Source organism: Anastrepha ludens, chromosome 6 (assembly GCF_028408465.1).
Source record: "Anastrepha ludens isolate Willacy chromosome 6, idAnaLude1.1, whole genome shotgun sequence".
Classification (NCBI taxonomy): domain Eukaryota; kingdom Metazoa; phylum Arthropoda; class Insecta; order Diptera; family Tephritidae; genus Anastrepha; species Anastrepha ludens.
Genome location: NC_071502.1, coordinates 28,455,990 through 28,480,532, shown reverse-complemented (window position 1 = coordinate 28,480,532; position 24,543 = coordinate 28,455,990). Strand labels below are relative to the sequence as shown.

Here is a 24,543-nt window from a genome sequence, read left to right as displayed (position 1 = left end):
AGGCTGCAGATGGACAAAACTGATGTTACCTGTCCTGTCCGACCGACTGGCGCAATTCCTCCTGTCACTAAGCAGAAGGGACTGTAGGTAGCTGGTTGGATTGATGATAGGCCACTTTCTATGGGCAAAGCACATGGAAAAGGTGGGCATCTCAGACAGTGCACTCTGCTCAGCATGTGGAGAGGGGGATGAGATGGCGGACCACTTTCTACGCGTCTGCCCGGCCTTTGCTCCAGTCAGGGTTGAAGTCTTTGGCACTGATTTGCTAAAACGAGACCAACTTGGCTCCTTGGCACCACAAGAACTACTCTGATTTCTTCGGTGGTCGAGTAGATTTAAAAATAATAGTAAAAAGGGCATCCGAGTACAGTACAATGGATTTAATGTGCTGTATTTGCTAGTTGTCCCGACAAAAAAAAAAATAGTTACGCGTTTCGTCTTTATTTACGTGTTTACAAATAGTTTGCAATAATTCATGTAAAATAAAAAATAAAAAAATTCTCTGTGAATGAAACATCCCAAAAGCATTAAAATGGCTGCACTTACACACAGAAATACCAACAAATACATAAACAATATTGTTCTTCTTATTTTTACAATTTTAATGCATAAACAGAAAATCTGTTACTTATTACTTTATACAAATACGCACACATACATACATAAATATATACTAGGAAAACCTCACACACTCTCAATAGACTCATGCATGTAAATTGAAACCAAACTCACACAAGCGCAATCAACATCTCACTCACACCCAACAACCACCTACTCACACAACCACATATACTTACATACATACATACATACATACATACATCTCTCAGCCAACTAATAAAATTATTGTGGCGCGGTTCACTGGTAAATATTTGTGTGTTTCAAGAATTTTCAATGAAATGTTTTTAAAATAAGTTTATTATTTCTAACTTTTTTCCAATAATCCTCTTACGACAACAAATGTGCAGTTTCTCCCGCTGCATTTGAGCCACAAAAAGGTTGGGTGGACAATCTAAATGGACCCACAGGTCTAATGATTGGCGTTGGCAAAGGTGTCATACGTTCGGTGCTCGTTGACGAGAAAAATCGCTCCGAAGTCATACCCGTCGATTATGCCATCAACGGTCTGATTGTGATGCCATACGAATTTTACAAGAGCAGAAGACGGTTAGTGAAATCAACGCATAAAATGATATTTAAACAAATTATTTACCCCTGTTCTAGAGTCAACGAACTCAAGTTTCCAATATTTTGGAGCGAAATTTTGTTTTTAATAATTGAAGACTTTTAATAAACTCAATGGAGAATAACCGTTAAAAGCGTTCAAAATGTGGTGCTGTTTGTACTCTAGAACTGGGGTGATGGATTGCAAATTTCGTAGTAATTATTTATTTATTTATTTATTTATTTGTATTATTTTTTTCAGCCCCGCGGAGGTGCCAGTCTATAACATCACAAATGCCGATCATCGCAAGACGAAAATGGGTGAAGTTATTGGCATGTGCAAGCGTTTGGGGCGCGAATATCCACTCAATGTGGGTCTCTGGTATCCCGATGCTGTTATCACCACCAACAAGTTGTATCATCAATTCAATGTGCTAATGTTCCATTGGTTGCCTGCCTACTTTTTGGACTTTTTGCTTTTGATATTCGGACAGAAGCGATTGTAAGTCTGTTATTCTATTTGCGGTGTGTTTGAGTGGGATATTCAATTTAACAGGGTATTTTTATTAATATCAAAGTATAGACGTGATGAGAATTTATATAATACGGTACAATAGAGGGTGGTCCAAATACAAGTTTCTTTTTAGAACTTAGGTTTTTTGACAGCTCTTAGTGGTTAGAAATTTTGTTATAAATTTTCAGTATAATTTTTTGCTAAACGAAATGTGTTTGCCGCTAAAATCCATTCGAAGTTTAGCAGTGCACGTATTGAAAATATGTCTTGCCTGAAATGAATCTTTGCACAACGTTAGTGAAACTACCCTGCTACTGAACAACAGTCTCGAACTTCGTCGCCATAAAGTGCCAGTGCCAAACTAGTTTCGCAGTGTAGAGAGGAAGTAGAATTGCTTGGTCATTGGCGTCAAATTACTCTGACACGGATTCCCGGATGCGGGGGTCTGCTTAATGCATCATCAAAGCTGCCGTCGCATGTCCGGGAACTAAAAAACTCTCCCTCGTTTGGAACCGTCGCCCAGCCTGGAAAAGCTTTCGCATTACTTCAGTATGGCGTTCCATCTTCCTTATTACAAAGATATATGCCTATGTGCCGCCGTAGACGAATGATTTGGTGCGTGATTACCATTCGGAATTCACAGAGAGGTCGTTGGTTCGAGTCTCGGGGAAAGCAAAATTAATAAAAGCATTTTTCTAATAGCGGTCGCCCCTCGGCAGGCAATGGCAAACCTCCGAGTGTATTTCAGCCATGAAAAATCTCCTCATAAAAATATCTGCCGTTCGGAGTCGACGCACACCACAAATAGGAGGAGGAGCTCGGCCAAACACCTAACAGAAGTGTACGCGCCAATTATTTATTTTTTTTTATGCCTATGTGCCTGCGTCCAGGCCCCGCTTTTTTATGCGGATAATTCTTTTCGCGAAAAAATCTTGTCGATTACATTTTCAATGGTTATGTGATCGACTGCATTCTCCAGCGTTCGACGTTCTTGTTCCCAACGCGTGCATTGGAAAAAGGTGTGTTCAGCGGCATCCCCGTATATGCATTTGTGGTGTTCGCTTTTCCTTATTATGAACAGGTATTTCTGGAAGCATTTGGGTTGCATAAAAATTCACTTCATCGAAGCTCCTGCTGTTCCATGTGGCGACGTCTTTTAGCTTTTTCCTTTCAAATGATAGTAGGTCGATCGGTATTGAACCGCTTATTACTTGAACAGCTGGCCCTGATACTGTGCGGTAGGCGGACACAACTCTCAGGATTGTCGTTCGTTGTACCGATGCTAAGAGCTTGCCTCGGTGATTTACCTTTAGCGCATTTGCCCACAGTTCAGCTCCGTATAAGAGGACGGAGAGCGTGGTAGCCATCATTATTTCCCGTTTTTTTTGGGTTGGACCCCATATGTTTGCCATCAGTCTACTGAGTAAGGATGCCATCTTAGCGGCTTTCTCTGCTGCGTATTTTATTTGGGCCCAGAAGGTTAGTCTTGAGTCTTATGCCTATGTACTTTAGGACTTTTTTTGTGATTAGCGTATTTGAGCGAGATTGCATGCTGAATTCTAACAAGATGTGCTTCTTCGTTAGAAGTATTAGCTCCATTTTGTCAGTGGCTAAGTTGAGACCACGTGAATCTAGCCATGTTTGCGTTTGTATCATTACTTGGTTAAGTTTTCTACGAGCTTCGTCAACGTTTTTTGCTGTGATGACTGCTGCGAAATATCTTGTCATAACTAATGTTCTACAAGTCGGGACCGCGAATTGATAATTCTGTCGCTCCGAATGTGACTTTTATACAACAAGAACCCTGTGGAGTTTGATAGACGAGTTTCGAAAATAATTCTTCATTATGCATTGTAGGTATGCCGGAATTTCGAACTTTTGCTCTAACACCGCCTATCTTACGCTATTGAAAGCGTTCTTTCCATCTCAGATGGCAAGGAGGACTATGCTTCTTCTACTGCCCTGTTGCGCTGTTCCTACACTATTTATGACAGTTTCGATTGCCTCTATTGTAGACTTTCCGCGTCTAAAGCCGTGATGCCTTGCTAATAGTCCTCCGGCGTTGTCTATGACTGCGACTAGTCTAGGCATAATTAGTTTTTCAAGGTGCTTGCCTGCTGTGTCGAGCATGCATAATGGCCGATATGATGATTGGAGGTTCGGGTTGCCTTCTTCTTACTTACTAGCACGAGCTGCTGCTTTTTCTAGATTTTTAGGTAAGTTCCCTCTCTTAGGCAGCCGTTGTACATGTCTAATAAGACTTGTGGTCGCATTTTTTGCGATTTCCTTGAGGAGTAAGCCGGAACTTTCAACGTTGGAGCATTCACTTGTAGCGCTTGATTCCACGAATTATTTTCTCCATCGATCCAATTGCGCAGATTCGTTTTTTGTTTTTGTTTTTTTTTTAAGCTTAATCCATCTCGGCTGGAGGTTACACATCCCGGATAAAATTTTCAAGGGATTGTGCTCTGGTGGAGCGTAGTCCATTTTCTACGCCCAGGCGATTACTATTGCTTAAATAATATATTTAAAAATCTACGAACTATTGCACATGTGTCCAGTATGGTCGACTTCTGCATGTCTTCTAAAAGGTGTTGGCAATCATACTTCTTCAAGTTTTTTATTAGATGCTTAGACACTAATCCAGTGGACGATATAATTATTGGAATTCTATTCACTTTCCTCGCTTCGTGCATCCGTTTCAGTTCTATGGCCAAAGCTGCATACTTCGATATTTTGGTGGAGTATGTGCTTTGGATGTTGCGATTAAGGGGCACCGCTATATCGATTACTTCGATTGTTTTATTTATCTTGTCGAACAAGATGATGTCAGGTTTGTTGGCAGCTGCGGTTTGATCTGTAGAAATAAATCTGTCCCAATACAGTTTAAAATTTGCATTTTCCAATATTGCCTTTGGTTCATATTTTAAATATAAGACTTCTGCTTGTTATAGACCGTGTTTTATCGCAAGTTGTTGGTGAAGGATCTTTGCTATATTGTTATGTCTCATGACATATTCACGGGGGGCAAGTACGCCACATCTAGCAATTAAATGGTCGATTGTTTCACCGTAAATGCCGCACCTTCGGCACCTATCTTCTATTGCTTCGCCATGCATCGACTTTCGGAAATTCCTTTGTTGGAATAACTCGGTCTTGGATAACGATTGCGAAACCTTCTGTTTCAGAAAATAGCTTTCCTCTTTTCAACCATAAAATGGATGATTGTGCGTCTATCCATTCCAATTCGAGATCATGGGGATGGGCCCCGAGTATTGTTTTTGCCTTCCATGTTGCGATCATTTCTGCTGGGGATTTAACCCCCTCAGGTACTGGGAAATCCTGCTCCATCAGACTTAGCGGGGTAAAGCCATTATCTGCCATAGCGATAGCTTTAAATAGATGGGACTCGCTGCTTAGAAAATATGTACGTAGCTTTAAAGTTTGCGAGAAGTGTAGACGCGCTATATTGAAGATTCCTCTCCCACCAACGTTTCGAGGAAGGGATATTTTTTCCACAGCGCTTTGAGGGTAATGGCTTTGAAACTTTGTAAAAGTGGTGCGTATCAGCGTTTCAATCCGAAGGATGTCTGTCTGATACCATTTTATTACTCCAAACGAGTATGTCAAAAGGGGTATGGCCCAGGTATTGATTGCCTTGCATTTATTTCCACTGTTCAGACTAGTTTTTAATACGGCTTTCAGTCGTGCCTCAAATTTTTTAATGAGGTTTTGCTTTACTAGCGTGTGGTTGATTCCTTTAAGTTGCAGAAATCCTAAATATTTATAAGATTCGCTGCTATGCAAGTTGTCTATAATAATATTTTGATCTACTGCGTAGTTTTCTTCGGTTTCATCAAGCTGACATCTAATTAGATGTATTATTTTGCACTTATCTGTCCCAAATTCCATTCCTACGTCATCACTGAAAGCTTTAGTCACATCTATTAGCTCATGAAGCTTATGCTTTTTGTTTGCGTAAAGTTTCAAGTCATCAACAAATAGAAGATGGTTGAACGTATGCTCTCTTATTTCTGTTTTAAGTGTAAAGCCGTTTTGCTTATGTGTAAGAAGCCTGCTAAGCGGGTTGAGGCCAATGCAGAACCATAGGGGGCTTAAGGCATCCCCTGTTTGAAACAGTTCCATTTAGAACCAGTTTTGTATTCCACTTGCTCATTATGCGGCCCAAGAGGGCAACAGTGGCAGCGTCGATTTTGTATATTCTTAAAATTTCTAATAGGTAATCATGCGGCATTGAATCAAAAGCTTTTTTGTAGTCAATAAACGCGACGCTTAAATTCCGCCTTCTTCTCAGAGCTACTCCTGTTATTACAGTGTCTATAATAAACTGATCTTTACAGCCCATTGTGCGCTTCCTGCAACCTTTCTGTTCTTCACATAAAATGCTGTTAATTTCACAGTGTTCATATATTCGGTTAGCGATAATTTTTATTTAATTATTTTATTTTATTTTATTTTATTTTATTTTATTTTATTTTATTTCATCTTATTTAATTCAATTCAGTTTTTACCTTCTTTACCCATTTTATTTATAAATAATATAATTAGAAACTTGCATTTGTACCACTCTTCATCTACAGTAAATGTAGCCACTCAAACGTCAAAGAGTGACAACTCAAGCTTGTCACATTAAAATAAAACTCTCAACTGAAACCGCTGGTATCCCTAAATTATATCTTCATCATCAATTATTATTTTTTTATTCAATTATTAATTATTTTTTCATCATTTCAGCATGGTGCGCGTTCAGAACAAAATCTCCACCGGTCTTGAAGTTTTGCAATTTTTCACCCTCCATCCCTGGTACTTTAAGTCTGATAATTTTGCCAGTTTGTGGCAAAACCTATCGGTGGAGGATAAGGCCATGTAAGCATTATGAAAACTGGTTGCATATCGAAAAGTTAAATTTTGTATTATTATTTTCAATATTTATCTAAATAATTCAGCTTCAACATGGACATGAATTCCGATCACACCGAAGAAGAGTACATAATTAGTTGCATTAAGGGTGGACGTGAATACATTTTAAAAGAAAAGAATGAGGACTTGCCAAAGGCCAGATTCCATCAGAAGATGTGAGTATATATTTATACCAGAGCACTTGTCGCCAAGATATTGTAATTTTTATACATATATCTCTTTTACGTAACTGCATAAAAAAATTGATCAAAAACTATGAGAGGATTCGATTTAGCCTTGTGTGTTCATTCGACTGCACGATAACTCAAGCAAAAATTGTTGTGATTTGTTAAAATTTAGGTGTATACCTATGATATGAGACTTTTTTTCAATTTCAAACGTTTATTAACAAAAAATGGTTACAAATTTAATCTTCAAAATAATAGCCATCGCTAGCGACACATTTTTTCCATCTCTCAGACAATTTGCGGATGCCGCGCCAAAATAATTGGCCGTCTTTGGCCGCAAACTAATCATCGAGCCATTTTTTGGCTTCTTCGTGAGAATTGAAGCTTGAATTGGCTTCTTCGTGAGAATCGGAAGGCGCCAAGTCTGGTGAGTAAGCCGCATACACCAGCGGTTCCCAATCGTACGACTCCACCAATTCCCGGGTGGCTCTTGTTCGATGTGGCGGTGCATTGTCATCAAGAAGAATTACTTTGTGACGCCGATCGGCATATTCTGGGCGTTTTCGGTGTATAGCGCTGTTCAAATCGGCTAATTGTCGTTGGTAGCGTGCATCGTGAACTGTTTCTTCTTCTTCTTCTTAATTGGCGCGATAACCGCTTACGCGATTTTGACCGATTTTAACAAAGCGCGCCAGTCGTTTCTTTCTCGTGCTAACCGGCGCCAATTGGACACACCAAGTGAAGCCAATTCCTTCTCCATCTGATCTTTCCAACGCAGAGGAGGCCCTCCTCTTCCTCTACTACCACCAGCTGGTACCGCATCGAATACTTTCAGAGCCGGAGCGTTCGTATCCATTCGGACAACGTGACCCAGCCAGCGTAGCCGCTGGATCTTTATTCGCTGCGCTATGTCTATGTCGTCGTAAAGCTCATACAGCTCATCGTTCCATCGCCTGCAACATTCGCCGTTGCCAACATGCAAAGGTTCAAAAATCTTGCGCAGAATCTTTCTCTCAAATACTCCACGTGATGCTTCATCGGATGTTGTCATCGTCCACGCTTCTGCGCCATACGTTAGAACGGGCATGATGAGAGTCTTGTAGAGTGTTAGTTTTGTTCGTCGAGAGAGGACTTTACTACTCAGTTGCCTATGTTACTTAGTCCAAAGTAGCACTTGTTGGCAAGAGAGATTCTGCGTTGGATTTCAAGGCTGACATTATTATCGGTGTTAATGCTGGTTCCTAAGTATATGAAGTAATTTACAATCTCGAAATCATAACTGTCAACAGTGACGTGGGTGCCGATACGCAAGTGCGCCGACTGTTTGTTTGATGACAGGAGGTACTTCGTTTTGTCCTCGTTCACCACCAGACCCATTCGCTTTGCCTTTTTATCCAGTTTGGAGAAGGCAAAACTAACAGCGTGGTTTCACTTGGTTTTAATAGCTCGTACCAAATCATACCACGCTGATCCCAGAAAACACACAGCATTGCCATGCGGCCGAAGCGATTTGGTTTGGCCGTTGTTTTTGGCTTGTCGCCGGGTGGTCCACACGATCGTTTACGCTTAGGATTGGAAAAATGCACCCATTTTCCATCACCCGTAACGATTCGATGCAAAAAAGACTTCCTTTTGAACCGGAAGAGCAGCATTTCCCAAGTGGTTTCACGATGTCCGCAAATCGTAGTTTGAAGGCACGAAATTCGACATTTTTAAGAGCGACAAATATGCATTGTTGTATGAAACGTAACAAATAATGAACTGAATACTGTTGACAGATGACAGACGAAAAAAGCAGACATTTGGGAAGGTTTAAAAATACAATACTTCTAGCGACATCTATGGACTAATAGCTGAAAGTTTCACTTCATAGGTATATACGCTTTTTCTAAGGCAGTTTGGGACTGAAAATGAGCGAAAACGGTCAGTAACCACGCCCACCTCTCATGTATCAGTAATTTTCAGAAAGAAATAAACCGTGATATCTCAGACAAAAACAAAGCAAAATTACTCAAATTTGGTTTAAAACTTTGAACAAAAAAAAATGAAAATAGTTTGGACTAAAACGTTGCCTATGATGTAAATGATGTATTTCCATTTGAATTTTTTTTTAATTCCATTGCAATCGTACGTTTCAAGGCATATCAGTATATTTTATGAAATTTCAATTTATTCAAAAACTTTCCTTCTCTTTTATTCTTTAATTACTAAGACTAATTCTCACTCTCTTTACTTTCAGAATGTATGGCATCGATCGTTTCTGCAAAACCGTTATTGTGGGACTCTTCGTATATTATCTGCTCAAATGGACTGGCGTTTTGGCGCTGTTCTCAGGCAAAGAGCAATAAATTAAAAAAATTACATATTTCCTTATCTTCCTACCAGTTCGGAAAAATACTCCTTTTTAAAACAATTACTTGCCTACCTCTCTCTTAATACTCATACATATACATACATATTTGTACATACTTATTTTACAACTCAGGTGAATGTGTGTATATGTATAGGTGAGGAAATTATCCCCCATTTTTATAAAAAAGAACACACAGAGTTCCTCGTTGTTGATAATGAAATTTATATGTATGCATTTTTTGTAGGTTTTTTTTACAAATAGGGTTTTATAATAAAATAAAAATTAATTAAAAAAGTCTATGTAAGCTTTGTTTTATTCCAATTAGAATTTGAAACTGATTTTCAGCACATAAAAGTTTTTCCAGAGGCAAATGTGCCTTGAAGGCGCTCGCCTCATTTAAAATGGTGTTTTTGAGTGTATCGTTAAAAGCGTGTAAAACGGAAAGGAAAAAAGATGTTTTATTTTGGTTTTGAGCATTTTATTTTTTGAGCTATTGTTAAAAAATAAAAATTTTTGTTTGGCCATACGAGGTTCGTTCAAAAAATTGTCAGCTTTTAAAAAATGGTCTTCCAAAAAAGGTATGCCGCTGGCGACATGGATTCCGAGACTCACAGGTGTCTGAAATCAAAAAGACAAGAAGGTTCTTATTTAGCATAAATGGCGTTATCGTGTGAATTGCGAACTTTAAAAATAAAATATACCTTGACAAAATGGTGGACGTTCATAGATGAAAACCCGTTTTTTGACCCTTTTTTGACTTTAAAGGTCCGAAAAAAATACTAAAATTTTATTTTTCCAAAAGATCGAAGGTCAATTCTACGTCATTTAAATTTTATTTCATCAAAATCGGTTCAGTTGAACCGGCTATATTTGTGTACATTGCTCATGTGAAGCCCATTTATTGAAGTCTGACAACTTTTTGAACGAGCCTCGTATGACCAAAAAAAATTTTTATTCTTTAACAATGAATCAAAAATTAAAATACTCAAGACAAAAGTAAAAAATATTTTTTCGTTTCCGTTTTACATGCTTTTAAGGAAACACCCAAAACACAACATTTCAATTGAGGCGGGGACTTTAAAGTAATATTTTATCTTATTACTTTAAACTAACAATTCTTTATATATTAATATTATATACTCGTATATATAAGTACACAGTTACTTACGTACACTAGAAATCTTGGGCATGGTTCCAAAGATTTCATTTAAACAATATTTTATTATTTTTTTAAGCTAATCTTAATGCGTATTATTCCTGAAAATTCCTTTGAGCTTATTCAGTTTATTCACATAAATTTAGTCTACAGATTCAAGTAAGAGGCACAAGTTTCTTACAGACTAGAGACAAATAAAAAGTTATTACAAGAAGCACTAAAAATGTATTACAAAAAGTTATGAAAGTAAGAGATTAAAAGGAAAGTCCAAACTTATAACAAATTCATATTTCTCTTAAGTAAAATCAATGGATATAATAATAATCCGATCTTTTCGAAAGTAGCTTTATTAATGATTCCAAGATTGTATTATTCTTAGAATTCTTATATTATTTGAGAACTATATGAGCTTAAAAACTAATATATATTTATATCTATATATAATTAGCGCGTACACCCTTTTTGGGCGTTTCGCCGAATTCCTCCTCCTATTGGTGGCGTGCGTCTTTATATTATTCCACAAATGGATGTGAGCAACTAATAGTGAGAGTAAAAATGTAAATTGTTGTTGTTATGTATCATAGTAAAGAGAAATATATTTGTTTAGATAATGTCATTAAAGAAAAGATGAGTCAGTAAGGGAGCAAATTAAGAAACGTGAAGAAGAGACGTGAGAACATAAACTGGAGAGATATGGAGAGAATAAGTAAGGAAGTGTGTGTTGTTGGTAGTGGGAGCATGGTTAGGTGACTATGGAGAACTCGAGATCGTATTTAATTCACTGAGTGCGCGCAATTGGGGCATTATGTGCATACTCAGCTTTCCAGTTGGCAACATAAAAAGTGGGTAATACACATAGGCTTTATTGCGGAATATTAAAATTGATACTATCTAATGAAGAATAATAATCTAAAGAGCCATCAATAGCATAAACATAAAGCACAGTGAGAGTGCAGTTCGCCTAGCTTCCAGAGTCTTAAGGCTTATTAGAAGCAGGCGAGAATTGTAAGAAGGCGTAGGCTCAGAAAAATTCAAAGATCGCAAACCAAATTTAAGAAGGACCTTCTGACCAGGCTTGGTAATAGAATTATTCCTACCTTTGGCGAGGTTACCACCTATTTCAAATTATTAAGGGGACATATACCTGTAAACGGCCATATTTTCCTTGATTTCCATTAAAATTATTTAAAATGAAGAAGTCAATATATTTTTTTCAAAATTGGCATACAGTTTATTTATACATTAAAATAATATAAAAATTGTTTTTTTATTTTAATCATTTAAAAGGGCGGATGTACACTCAATTCTTCCAGGAAGGTCACAGCGGGGCTTCTCAATCGGCGGGCATTGTAGCATTTTGAATACAAAAAACCAAAAATTTTTTTATTTATTAAGATCATAATTTCTATACGAAAAAAAAAATGGAATAAAAAAATTCGCAGAATAAAATGCTTAGAAAAATGAATTTTGGGCCAATTTTCCTACTATTTTTGCTTCGAAGGAATTATTTTTTCGAAAAATTTTCAAATGGTAAATTCACATAGAAAGTAATATCATAAAAAATTAGTGTGCAAAATTTCAGGGAGATCGGTCAATAACTTTTCGAGTTATCGTGTACGCCAATTCGAAAAATATAGTTTTTAGAGAAAAACGCGTCTAAAGTTTGAATACATGAAAATTCAACCTCTCCCAGCGCTCGAACGCAAAGAATAGAGTCGTCACGGTTGACTATCTATAATATAAGAAATACTTAAACTTATGTTCTTAAATTTTTTTTGACATATTCTTAAAGGATTATATTAACATTTTATGAAAAAACAAAATTTTTCTTTTGAAATTTTACAGCTATCTGCTCCCTTAAAAACTCATTAAAATAACAAAATATGATTATGAAATTGTAGGAATTTTAAACAACTTCTAGTCGGAAATTCTTTTGAATAAGGTTAGCTCAATTTTCATAATTATTAAAGTAGTAATGGACAATAAGTATGCGTGGTTTAAGGGGTTACTGTGGTCTAGAGTTCGAAAATTTAGGGTATTTTCAGGAATTTTTTTACAATAGAAAAAATGAAGAACCATATTTAAATTTTTTAAGCTTTTTGTTAACTGCTTTTACATGAGGAAATGAGAAAAACAATTTCTTTTTAATTTAATAATTTAAAAAATGGCACTGAAGTTGACTCTCCCGAAAAATTGGACGTGGACGGTGTTGACCATTTTGGCTTTCCTATTTATCTGAAACACAAAAACCAAAAAAAAAAGTAATATTATTAGTCAGTATGCCTGTAGCTATGTCCCCCTACTAGAATAAAAGAAAAAACAAATTTGACAACATGGCGCGGTTTTGAATTTGACATTCTAAAAATCGGCTTTTTTTCAGTTTCTTAATCAAAACAATACAAAATAATTGAAATAATAATATGATTCTAGTACTGGCGATACCCATTGATTGTCTCAACAACATATTCAAGTTTCAGAAGATTCGGTTGTAGAATTTTTTTTTTGATAACACCAGGCCGAAAAAAGTCGCTTCGAGATAAATGAGTTTAGAATTTGAGGTACAGGAGCACGCGGTTAATGGGCTGTGGAAGCTATAATATTGGGAATTTTTGCATGAAAATATAAGTACATGAGTATATTCTTAAGATACTATATTTTCGAAATATCGAAAAAACAAAAAATCGTTTTTTTGAAATTTCTAGACCACCGGGTCCGCCGTCTGTAGCCTACTTAAGGGTTGTAAGGGCCTTCCCACAGTATGTTCGCCGTCTGTGGACATGTTAACAATTTTTAAAAACACATTTTTTTTGATAGCGTTGCCACCTGAATTTTATTGCAAAGTTGCAGTTTAACACAAATTTCAGTTCAATATTAAGGTATATCTATGATGTTATGTTAGGTATCAAATGAATAATATTAAACAAGCTTCAATACACAAATATTTTTAGCTGTTGTTGCCAGGTATTTTTTTGGAAATTAAAGAATTGATTACAAAAGTATAATAATTGTAAAAGTTATATATACATACATCATTATAATGGCACATATAGCTTTAATCCAGTAAAAACATGTAATGGCGTTGCCACCTAATTTTAAATAAAAATTGAGCTAACACTGTAATTTAATTAAAGGCTTGAACAAATGTGAAAATGCATGAACGATGTTTCAACTAAAATTATTTCTTTGTGGTGTTGCCATCTGTTTCTTAAGATGAAAATGACAAATGAACTTAAATCATTCATTCGAAGCCTATATCCTAATATTGAACTAAAATTTATGATAAATTGCAACTTTGCCGTAAATTTCCGGTGGCAACGCTCTCAAAAAATTTTTTTTGGAATAAATGTGACTTAAATAGATAAATTAAGTAATAAAACATGGGTACCAGGAAAATTATGATTGAGAAAGTGGTATACAAAAATTATTTTTTGAATGGCGTTGCCACCTAATTTTAAATAAAAATGTAAATTAACACTATAACTTAATTAGAGGCTTGAATAAATATAATGGTTAAAAAGAATAAACAAACATTCAATCAAAATTATTTATTTATGGCGTTGCCACCTATCCTAATATTGAACTAAAATTTATCATAAATTGCAACTTTGCACAAAACTTCCGGTGGCAACGCTCTCAAAATTTTTTTTTTGCAATACCTTCCACTACCTTTACATTGTATATAAAAGTAATTTAAAACTAAAAAAAATTAATACATGTAAATTTAAAATTTCTATATTCAATTATTAATTAATTTCTATAAAATAAATATTCCACAAACAGTTACTCCAGCCGTACAAGAACCAGTCCCCGGTTGGGTGGACAATCTAAATGGACCCACTGGTGTTATGATTGGTGCTGGAAAGGGCGTCATACGTTCAATGCTGTGCAATGGTGAATTGCGGTCGGAGATAATACCGGTCGACATAGCTATAAATGGATTCATTTTGTTACCATATCGGTTCAGTACCATGGAGAAAAGGTAAAATTACATTGCAATGCTATTTCACAGGACAAATTATATCACGCATTTTATAGATTTGTGGTCGGTCACAAGCATTAACCGTATAAGTCGACTTTAGAAAGAAATTATTTAAACTTATAATAAAAGCAAATATCAGATTAGCTATGGAATCCGCGTGACTTCAGTCATTGATAATTTCACTATCGCATCCATTTTTCTTGGTGCTTCATTACAATATTTATTCGAATAATGGTCACCGCTCAGCAGACAATGCACATAAATAAATGCTACATGGCTAAAATACATAAATAACCCTCAGATTTCCATTTCTAAAAAACTAAAATCTTTTATGTGTGCTCAAGTTCAATTATGTTTGTGTTGGTGCACAGGTTAGAGGTGTAGAAAAATATACTTATATGAGCCAGTAGAGAGACTTTTGCGTTTCTTCATTGAAAAACTGATATATTTACCTGCAAACACGCCCTATTATACTATCCACATTGAAACCAATTTGCTTCCGCAATATTTGCATACTCTTAGAGTTCTTATTTATTATAAATATTTTGCTCTGTTGTTCTCTGCCAATGACAGGCTTTCGCATATCTTTGCTAAAGAGACTGTGCACCTTGGTAAACATTGGGTTTAAAAATGAAAAGATTTATCGCAAACTTGAATGCTTATAAATTTCGCGCATAAAGGTGGTGCCAGGTGTCCCCTTTCTGTGAACTTGTCCTTACTTATTCTACTAACCATGTACGGTGGCGTGCACGTAATTAGCAACTCGATGTTTTGATCAGCATTGACTACTTTTCGTTTTTTTTTTTTAATTTTTATCAATTTTTTGTAAAAGTATAACTCATTCTTCAATAAATATCATATAATTCAAACTTTGTCTAAGATTTATAAAAAATATAAAACTTTTAATTACAATTTCAAACCTTTTTAATCAGAGTTAAAAAAGGAACTTAGGCTATCAACAGCCCATTAAATTTGAGTATAACAAAGTGCAAATTTGAAGTGGTTGAAAATCGGGGGTTCTGTGTTTTCTTCTATTATAAAAAAATGTGGAGTAGGCGTAAAATAAAAAAATATGCACAAGACCACATCCGAAAAATAATACTCAAAAATCAGTGTCAAAAATTCAGTGATCTATAAAACTGCTAACTATAAGAAAAGTTGGAAATTTTAATGAACATTTGCCGAAGTTTTTTAACTTTTATACAAAGCTCGAAAGTATTGGGTTGGCAACTAAGTAATTGCAGATTTCACTCATAGATGCCTTCAGTTGAATTTTAGGTTTGCAGACGTAATACGAGATTGCAGAGAAGCTTCATGTGTCACTTACATGCAATGAAAATCACTTAAAACCACTTGGCTATGTTCAAAAACTCAAAACTCCTCACAAACTGAAAGAAACGCATTTAACGCAACGCATTAACAGCTGCGATTTGCTAAAGAAACGTAATGAAAATTATCCCTTTTTAAAGCGACTGATAACTAACGATGAAAAATGGGTTGTTTACCAAAATATCAAGCGAAAAAGATCGTGGAGCAGGCCAGGTGAACCAACTCAAACAACATTAAAAGCTGATATCACTAGTCTACAAGGAAAAGTATCCGAAATAATTTAAACTAATATCTGCTTCTCTGTCCATGCAAAATTCGGATTGATAACTAAAATTAATTTATTACTTTGAGTTTTCGAGATATCCTAACCTAAAAGTGCAAAAAACCCCATTTTTGCCCATATTTGAGGTTATGTAGCCTTGCAGATGTTTTCTTTCACCAAAATAAAAGGATGGCATCTTTAAATACAATCCTTCTTTTTTCAAATGGCGTTTTGTTTGCTCAAATATCATTTTTTTTCGCAGAGATATCGCATTTTGAAATTTTCATGTTTCGAAATTTTCCTACACCTGAAAATCGATTAAGATAACATAGACATGATATAGTCGCTTACTAATTTTCTTGGGTTTGAGGGCCTGAAATATATGGATTAATAGTATGTAAATTTGGAGTTTGTGGGAAAGCCTGCTTGCGGTTATGTGGGTTAGCCTGCTCGCGGTATGATAGGGGTGGTTTCTAGGGGTTAGGGCTGTGTGTGACTCGGTACCCAAAGGTTGGATAGTGTAGGGATGTAGTGAGTCAGCACACTTATGGTGTGAGACAAAATTTTAAGAAAAATAAGACTCAATTCAAGAAAATTAGTAATCGATTTTCAGGTGTAGGAAAATTTCGAAACATGAAAATTTCAAAATGCGATATCTCTGCGAAAAAAAATGATATTTGAGCAAACAAAACGCCATTTGAAAAAAGAAGGATTGTATTTAAAGATGCCATCCTTTAATTTTGGTGAAAGAAAACATCTGCAAAGCTACATAACCTCAAATATGGGCAAAAATGGGGTTTTTTGCACTTTTAGGTTAGGATATCTCGAAAACTCAAACTAATAGAGCAATTCTGAGGCCAGATTTGGATTCAGCGCATCATAAACCTTCGGAAATATATAGTCTGGTTTCTGGGTCTGAATGTTGGTTAAATTTTGTCGGCCTGTGTATTCATCAAAAGATGGTTTTGTTATCAGTTTGGTGGGATTACAAAGGAATTGTCTACTTTCAACTCTTACCATCCAACCGAACGATCAACTCCGAACAGTTGAAGAAAAGCGGCCCAAATTGACAAATCGAAAAAGTATTGTATTCCATCATGACAATGCAAGGCCACACACATCTTTGGCCACTCGGCAAAAGTTATTGGAGCTTGGTTGGGATGTTTTGCCACATCCACCACCTGACCTTGTACCATCAGATTACTTTTTGTTTCGATCCTAACAAAACTCCTTAAATGGTAAAAATTTCAAAAATGATGATGATCTCACATCATACCTGATTCAGTTTTTTGCTAATAAAAACCAGAAGTTTTATGAACGTGGGATTATGATGCTGCCTGAAAGATGACGAAGGGTCATTGATCAAAATGGGCAATAAAAAAAAAATAAATAAATAATTAACGCGTACACTTCTGTTAGATGTTTGGCCGAGCTCCTCTTCCTATTTGTGGTGTGCGTCTTGATGTTGTTCCACAAATGGAGGGACCTACAGTTTCAAGCCGACTCCGAACGGCAGATATTTTTATGAGAAGCTTTTTTCATGGCAGAAATACACTCGGAGGTTTGCCATTGCCTGCCGAGGGCCGACCGCTATTAGAAAAAACTTTTTCTTCATTTTTGTCTTTCATCGAGATTCGAACCAACGACCTCTCTGTAAATTCCGAATGGTAATCACGCACCAACCCATTCGGCTACGGCGGCCGCCGCGGGAAAATGGGCAATACATTACAGAATAAAGTAGGATTAAGATTAGAAAGAAAATCGTGAAGATCCTTTCATCTCTCCTTTTATTTTTTAAAAGCGCAACGCAACTTAACTGTGCATTCAGACAATTATTTCTTGTTTTTTGGAGAACGATATTGTTGCCAAGACCTTCTCAGACCTCGTTCTTCTAATCGTCTACAGTCTCATCAATGTTCCGCTTGGAAATAACCCAACTTTTGCTATTTGTAGGCCACTGTTGCCCTAACAGCTCCATGCATTAGTTCAGTCAATGTACATATCTGTCTATCGATTTCATTATCGTTCTTTAAGGAAATATTGGTTTCTATAAAGGGTTTTCCAATAACAGGTGTTACAGGTGAATGGACTGCGCTATCGACAGTTGATTAACGATTCTTTATGACCGGAATTGGATGGTATTGATCTAGACAACGTTTATTTTCAACAAGACGGCGCTACGTGCCACACAAGCAACGAAACCATTGATTTTTTACGGGAAAAGTTTCCTGACCGTGTTACCTCTCGAAGAGGTGATCACAATTGGCCACCGAGATCTTGTGATTTAACACCATGTGACTTTTTTTTTGGGACCACGTGAAAGAGAAGGTCGACGCCAATAGCCAACAGCCAAGGGTCGATTCAAAACCTCAAAGATGGAATTCGTGAGGCCATCGAGGACATAGGGCTGCCACTTTGAAATTCGGTTATGGAAAATTTCATGAAATGGATATTACAGGACAAGCGTGGTCGTGGTGGTCATTTTCGTGAAGTTATTCTCCAATATTGACGACATACCTTCCTCTTTATAATGAAATAAACATCGGATCATTTATATTAAAAAATAGAATTTTTCTTTGAATATCAAAATAACACCTCTCTTTGGAAAACCCTTTATAAATACTAATATATTTCCTATACTTAAGCCAGTTTAAAAAGATTGGGATTGGGGATCTCATTACCCGCTCATAAATAAGTAGTCAAAACTATCAATATGTGGTGTGAACTTTATTTTGGTGCTGACTGTATATGAAAAAAATAAATAAATAAATTGGCGCGTACACTTCTGTAGGTTTTTGGCCGAACTCTTTCTCCTATATCTGGCGTGCATCTTGATGTTGTTCTACAAGTGGAGGTACCTACAGTTTTAAGCTGACTCCGAATGTCAGATATTTTTTATAAAAAGCTTTTTTATGGCAGAAATAAACTCGGAGGTTTTCCATTGCCTGCCGACGGACGAATGATTTTAGAAACAACTTTTTCTTTATTCTGGTGTTTCATGCACGGAGATGCGCACTTACGTACTCCGAATGGTAGTCACGCACCAACTCATTCGGCTTAGGCGGCCGCTGACTGTACTCCAATCATAAATATTAAATCCGAATCGCTTTTTTGGTGATTCACTTTCACCATAGAATGTCCGTTGCATTCATTCGTAAAATCATTCATAAATGAAGCTCCAAATCATTCATTAGAAAATAATAATTTTTTTTCTACATGAGTGTTAATAATTTTAACTTTAAGTTTCCAAAAGTTGCTATCACAGCATTTGACTCTCAATCTTTCTAAAATTCATTTAGACCGCAAAATATACCAGTTTTCAATCTAACCGTACCGGACGCGAAGAAGCGCACTTGGAAATGGGTTATGGATGTTGGACGAGATTTGGGAATGAAGTATCCATTCGAAATCGGGCTTTGGTATCCGGATGGCAATTTGACCACCAACAAGGTATTCTGAATTATTATATTTTTTAATCTTCTCAATTGATCCCTTCATTTCTAGCTTTATCACTGGTTCTGCGTGGTCATGTTTATGTGGCTACCAGCCTACATCGTGGACTTATTGCTCACCATTTTTCGACAGCGACGTTTGTAAGTGATAAATGTGACAATGAAGTTTTAACCAAAGCCGCTGCAATTTTCAATTTAAATGTGTCTCCTTTCAGCATGGTCCGCGTACAAACACGCATCGCCATCGGCCTAGAAGTATTGCAGTTTTTCACCACGCGCAGTTGGAATTTCAAGTCCCAGAACTTTGAAAAGATACAAGAAATCTTGAGCGCGCGCGATAAAATTATGTAAGTAATGCACTAATGAATACATATCTACATATGAATGACATTGCGTTTTTAAAAAGTTTCAAAATTGAAATGAATGATGTGGATGACTACGAATATTTGCGTACGTGCATTCTCGGTGGACGTCAGTACGTAATGAAAGAGCCTCTGTCCTCGCTGCCACGGTCGAGAACTCAACTGAAATTGTAAGCATGCAAATTGAACTCATTACTCCCACATTTATTTAAAAAATGTATTCTCCTTTTATCTTCAAGTTTATACATTTTGGATCGGTTTTGCAAGTTCGTTTTTCTGGCTGGTCTGCTTTATTGGATTTGCTCCAAGTTTGGTGTGCTTGAGTACCTACGCGCCACGACGATGGAAAATATCAAATAAGCAAAAGAAAACTATTTCATGTTTTTAAGTTTCTATAATTTTATGTAATGATGCAATTTTGTGTATAAAAGTACTATCCGTTTTTTTTTATTTTTCATTGTAAATAATTAGTTATGAGGTGACAAACCTTTGCTTGTTTTTAAATATTTGTACAAAAGTGAATGAGTCAAAACGGGGTTAGAAAGTAGTTTGTAGTTGGTGTTATAAGCTTTCACTGTTAGATCCCAAAACCTATGTAAAAAATACTTTATTTTAAGGTTCGGATATTACATTGTATTATTGCTGCCGTAGTGTTCCTAAATCATACCGAAATATACTTGAAATCGCTGAAAATGTAGAATGTCGAGGTTTTTTCTTCAATTGTGTGCGACCACAAAGCTCAATGGAACAGTGTTATAGTATGGACCAAGTTAATTCCAAACGATGCGATTCCATGTGCAAAATTTCTTTTCAAAAGGCGCATGATCTCACACCAAAGCAGCAACAAGTCAGACTTGAGAGAGCGAAGGAGTTGCTTCGCTTAACCGAAAACGGTCAATTTCCGAACATTGTGTTTTCTGACGAGAACATTTTTCAAATTGAGCAATTCATAAACTCCTAAAACGATAGAGTTTATTTGATCGGCAGTTCATACGAGAATTTGAGTCATCGATGGGCCACCAGGAGGCAGCATCCGCCACAGGTAATGGTTTGGGCGGCTGTAACCGCAGATGGGCGCTCTCCAATCGTTTGGAGCAAGGAGCCTGGCATCAAGGTGAATGCGATATATTATCGGGAAAATATTCTGGAGGTTGCTTTGAAGCCGTAGGCAGACAAACATTTCGGTGGCAGACCATGGACGTTTCAACAGAACTCGGCACCGTCCCACAAAACTCGAGTGAACCAAGAATGGCTGAAAAACATTGTTTCGAACTTCATAACGTCCACACAATGACTCTCAAATTCACCAGACGCGAATCCGATGGATTATTGCCTTTGAGCTACTTAGAAGGTCCGAACTTAATGGTTCACCAGTTTCAAGGCGCTGAAAAAAGCCGTTGTCCGCGAGTGGGCCAAAATACCTGCAAGTCACATTCGGGCAGCTGGCGATTCGTTTCTGAACCGTTTCACGGCCATAATCAAGGCAAAAGGTGGTCATATCGAGCAAAAGTAAATTGATTCTTAATATGTATTATCATATTTGCACCCATTTTTTACTTTGAATTGAATAAAAGTAATTTTCCAAACTCAATTTATGGCCTTTTTAATTGCCATTCGAGTACCAGACCCTGTAAGACTATTATAAGGCCAATTTTGTTGTACAGAGTCCTTGTCTGGTGGAACCCACTGGAAAGGATGGTAGGACAGTTCAGAAGCTGGAAAGGGTTCAAATGTCTGCTGTCACTGGAAACAGTGGGCAAATATGTTTACGCATGGCACGAAGTAGGAGGAGTATTTTGCGAAGAGCTCCCCATCAAACTCAAATTTAGGCACCAGGACCGCTGTACTGTTTTCCAAGCGGAGGTAGCTGTAATTTAGGGAAACAGTGGATTTGTTGCCGACAGCCAAGCGATAATTAGGGCATTGGGCTCGTTGTTTATACGTTCGAAATTAGTTGTGGACCGCCTGACTTCTCCCTCGATTGCATCCGAATACTTCCATATAAATCTTATCTGGGTTACCAGTCGCAGTGGCATAAGGAGGAACTGCTGGGGTGATGAGCTGGCTACACAGGCTCCCTGGCGACGGTTTCGTCGCAAAACGAGAGAATTGGGGTTTCCTTGAGAACATGTGGTCTACTCCAGGAAAGATGGGCCTCGCATCAACTCAACGAGCGCTGTGCGAGTGCGCAAACATGCAAAGTTGCGCGTATTCTTCTGGCCACGGTTAGATCGAGGGCGCTCGAAGGAACTTCTAAGGCTAACAAAGCTACGGCTCTCGAATTTGGTAGGTATCCTTGCCGGGCATTGTTCGATAGGTGTACATGCGGTGAGACTTGAGATTGATTCAAGTCCTTTCTGCAGAAGCTGTCTTGATGACGAAGTGGAATCATCTCAGCATCTTCTTCTCAGTTGCTCTGCTCTCGTAGGGAAAAGATTTAGACATATGGGATGCTACTTTTTTGCTACACCTGCAGATATTGCTGGTTTAAATATCACATCCCTTGTTTCTGGGGTCATAAAAATGTTTTTGATGGCGCCATCTTTCTACTGAGGTAGTGCGTTGGAAGTTATCATACATCTCTAGCTGACTTCCAGTGAAAGCTTGGTGACATTCGGTTCAGTGGGAGCGAAGCTATTGCATCTAAAGTGTCAGTATGTTTGTGTCATCGGTACAAAAAGAGTTTCGAACAAAGAGCTAATATCAAAATTTTGTTTTAAGATCGGAAAAACGTTTATCGAAGCATTTGAATTTATGAATGCATTTGAAGTTTATGACGATGGTTGTCTATCTCGTGTCAGAGTTCATGAGTGGTTTACACGTTTCAGAGATGGTTGTGAGGACAAAAATGAAAATGAACATACAGGCTGCCCAAGCGCCGGGCAGTAATCACCGAAAACTCCATCAACACTGTTCATAAATTTATCAAAAATAAACCGAAATCATAATTGAAATTCATGGAATCGGAGTTGAGTATCTTGTATCATTATAGCTGGTGATGGAACTTGGTGTTTCCAACATGAACCTGAAACTAAGCGTCAAAGTGCCAAATGGAAGGCCTCAGACGAGCCACCGCCCAAAAAATCGCGTTTGGAGAAGCAAAAAATCAAGTATGGCTTCCTGTGACTTCTACCTAATTTCGAGATCTTCAACTCGGATTCCACGAATTTCAACGATGATTTCGGTTCATTTTTGATAAATTTACGAACAATTTCGATGGAGTTTTTGGTGATTACTGATTTTGGGCGGCCCGTATGTTTATTGTCATTTATGTCCTCACAACCATCTCTGAAACGTGTAAGGCACTCATGAACTCTGGCACGAGATAGACAACCATCGCCATACACTTTTTTCATCAATTCAAATGTTTCGGTAAACGTTTTACCGATTTACCGATTTTAATACAAAATTGGATATTAGCTCTTTGTTCATAGATAGATGGTCTGGATCTTGGGTAAAAAAATCGTTAATTATTTCAAAACCTATGTTATTAAATGCATTTTTTGGCTTATTTGAATTTTACCGTTATGTGCAATTTTGGGCCTAATTACTGTCCGTTTGCTGTTGCTTAGGTTAAGTTAACGGTTGCCCACTATGGAATACACTCAGGCCCATAGGTCATTGTGATGTCGCATAGGGAACTGGTCATTATCTCTCTAAAAACCAATGTGAACTCTTCAGAAACTTTAGAAGGTCCCTGATTTCCATCCAGCTTAGATCTTTCAACTCATTGAAAACATGTATACTTCAAATGGCAAATTCGTATCTGGATAGAGCGGGATAGTAGTACAGAAGATGCAGAAGCGTCTTTTCCTCTTCCTCATGTAGCAGTTTGTGCGGAAGTCATGTGGCTGCACGTGCATCCTCTAAGCATATCTGCCTATAAGGCAATGCCTCGTTGTAACGGAAGTCAGTGTGCTTAGTCTGTGCTTGAGCTGAGCAGAGACTCTATGCATTTAATATTGAGAGTCCGCCGCAATTGTTAGGCGATTATGCAGGTGGTTCCGCTACAACATCGTTCGTTCGCTAATCTTACAATTTTCTCAAAAATAGCTTACATGGCTGCAAAGGTATTCTCTGGCCTATGGTATTCTCTGTGTATTCATCAGTCGGTTTGGTGCCAAGTCTAGCTGTAAATAACTGGTTAAGTTTCAAGGGCCGGTGTTGATTTTGAATCAAATACACTTTTTTAGGAAATTATTGTAATTTCTCTTTATTATGATAATATTGGTATGGCTCAATTACGTATAATACAAAATATTGGCCAAATAGCCGACGCAGCCTCGGCGGCACACCTCCATCCGATGGTGCAAATTTTCGATGACGATAATTGAGGTTTGATAATGTGCCGAATTATCTCATCCTTTAGCTCTTGAATTGTTGCTGGCTTATCGACGTTCACCTTCATCACAAATCGTTTGACATCACAAAATTTCGGGTAGCACGCATAAACCCATTTGGCTAAGGTTGCCACTTAGCACAAATGTGGAGAACAAAGATTCGTTTACTTAGCCAGAGCTTCTTCTTCTGCCCACACTTCACATTTCAACGCACTTTTCTGGTTTTCCTGTATGCTACACTTTTCTGTTTGTGCCGCATTTGCTGCCTTTGCCTCAAGTGCTGTTGGCAACTTTGTTGTTGTGCGGGACTTTGCGCGTCTGTGTACAGAGGCCACAATTTAGCAATGCGCAAGTGGTATTTGTGTTTAACGACCTGCCGTCGTGGGTCACTTGAGTTATTTTCGCAAATATTTAGTTGCATCTTCATTTGCCTTTCAATCATAGAGTGTCAATAATTATACGGAGTTTTGCGTTTTACTTTGTCAACAAAATGAGTATTTGTTGCATTTTGGTGCGTAATTGAA

At 37.2% G+C, this 24,543-nt stretch overlaps 1 protein-coding gene across 3 annotated transcripts in view; it reads left to right on the top strand.

Moving 5' to 3' along the window:
- Positions 1–20,373, top strand: part of LOC128866774 (putative fatty acyl-CoA reductase CG5065) — a 61,274-nt gene extending 40,901 nt beyond the window's left edge. The window contains exons 4-9 of one of the 3 annotated variants that reach the window (XM_054107751.1): positions 14,076–14,274; positions 19,165–19,315; positions 19,370–19,458; positions 19,533–19,664; positions 19,724–19,849; positions 19,919–20,373. In XM_054107751.1, coding sequence (XP_053963726.1) covers positions 14,076–14,274; positions 19,165–19,315; positions 19,370–19,458; positions 19,533–19,664; positions 19,724–19,849; positions 19,919–20,039 — 818 coding nt within the window. In that variant the 3' untranslated portion in view covers positions 20,040–20,373. Of the gene's footprint in view, positions 1–968; positions 1,168–1,426; positions 1,667–6,433; positions 6,566–6,645; positions 6,775–9,025; positions 9,395–14,075; positions 14,275–19,164; positions 19,316–19,369; positions 19,459–19,532; positions 19,665–19,723; positions 19,850–19,918 lie in introns of those variants that run through there. The other 2 variants (XM_054107752.1, XM_054107755.1) reach the window with 2 other exon arrangements.
- The last annotated feature ends 4,170 nt before the right edge of the window (positions 20,374–24,543 follow it).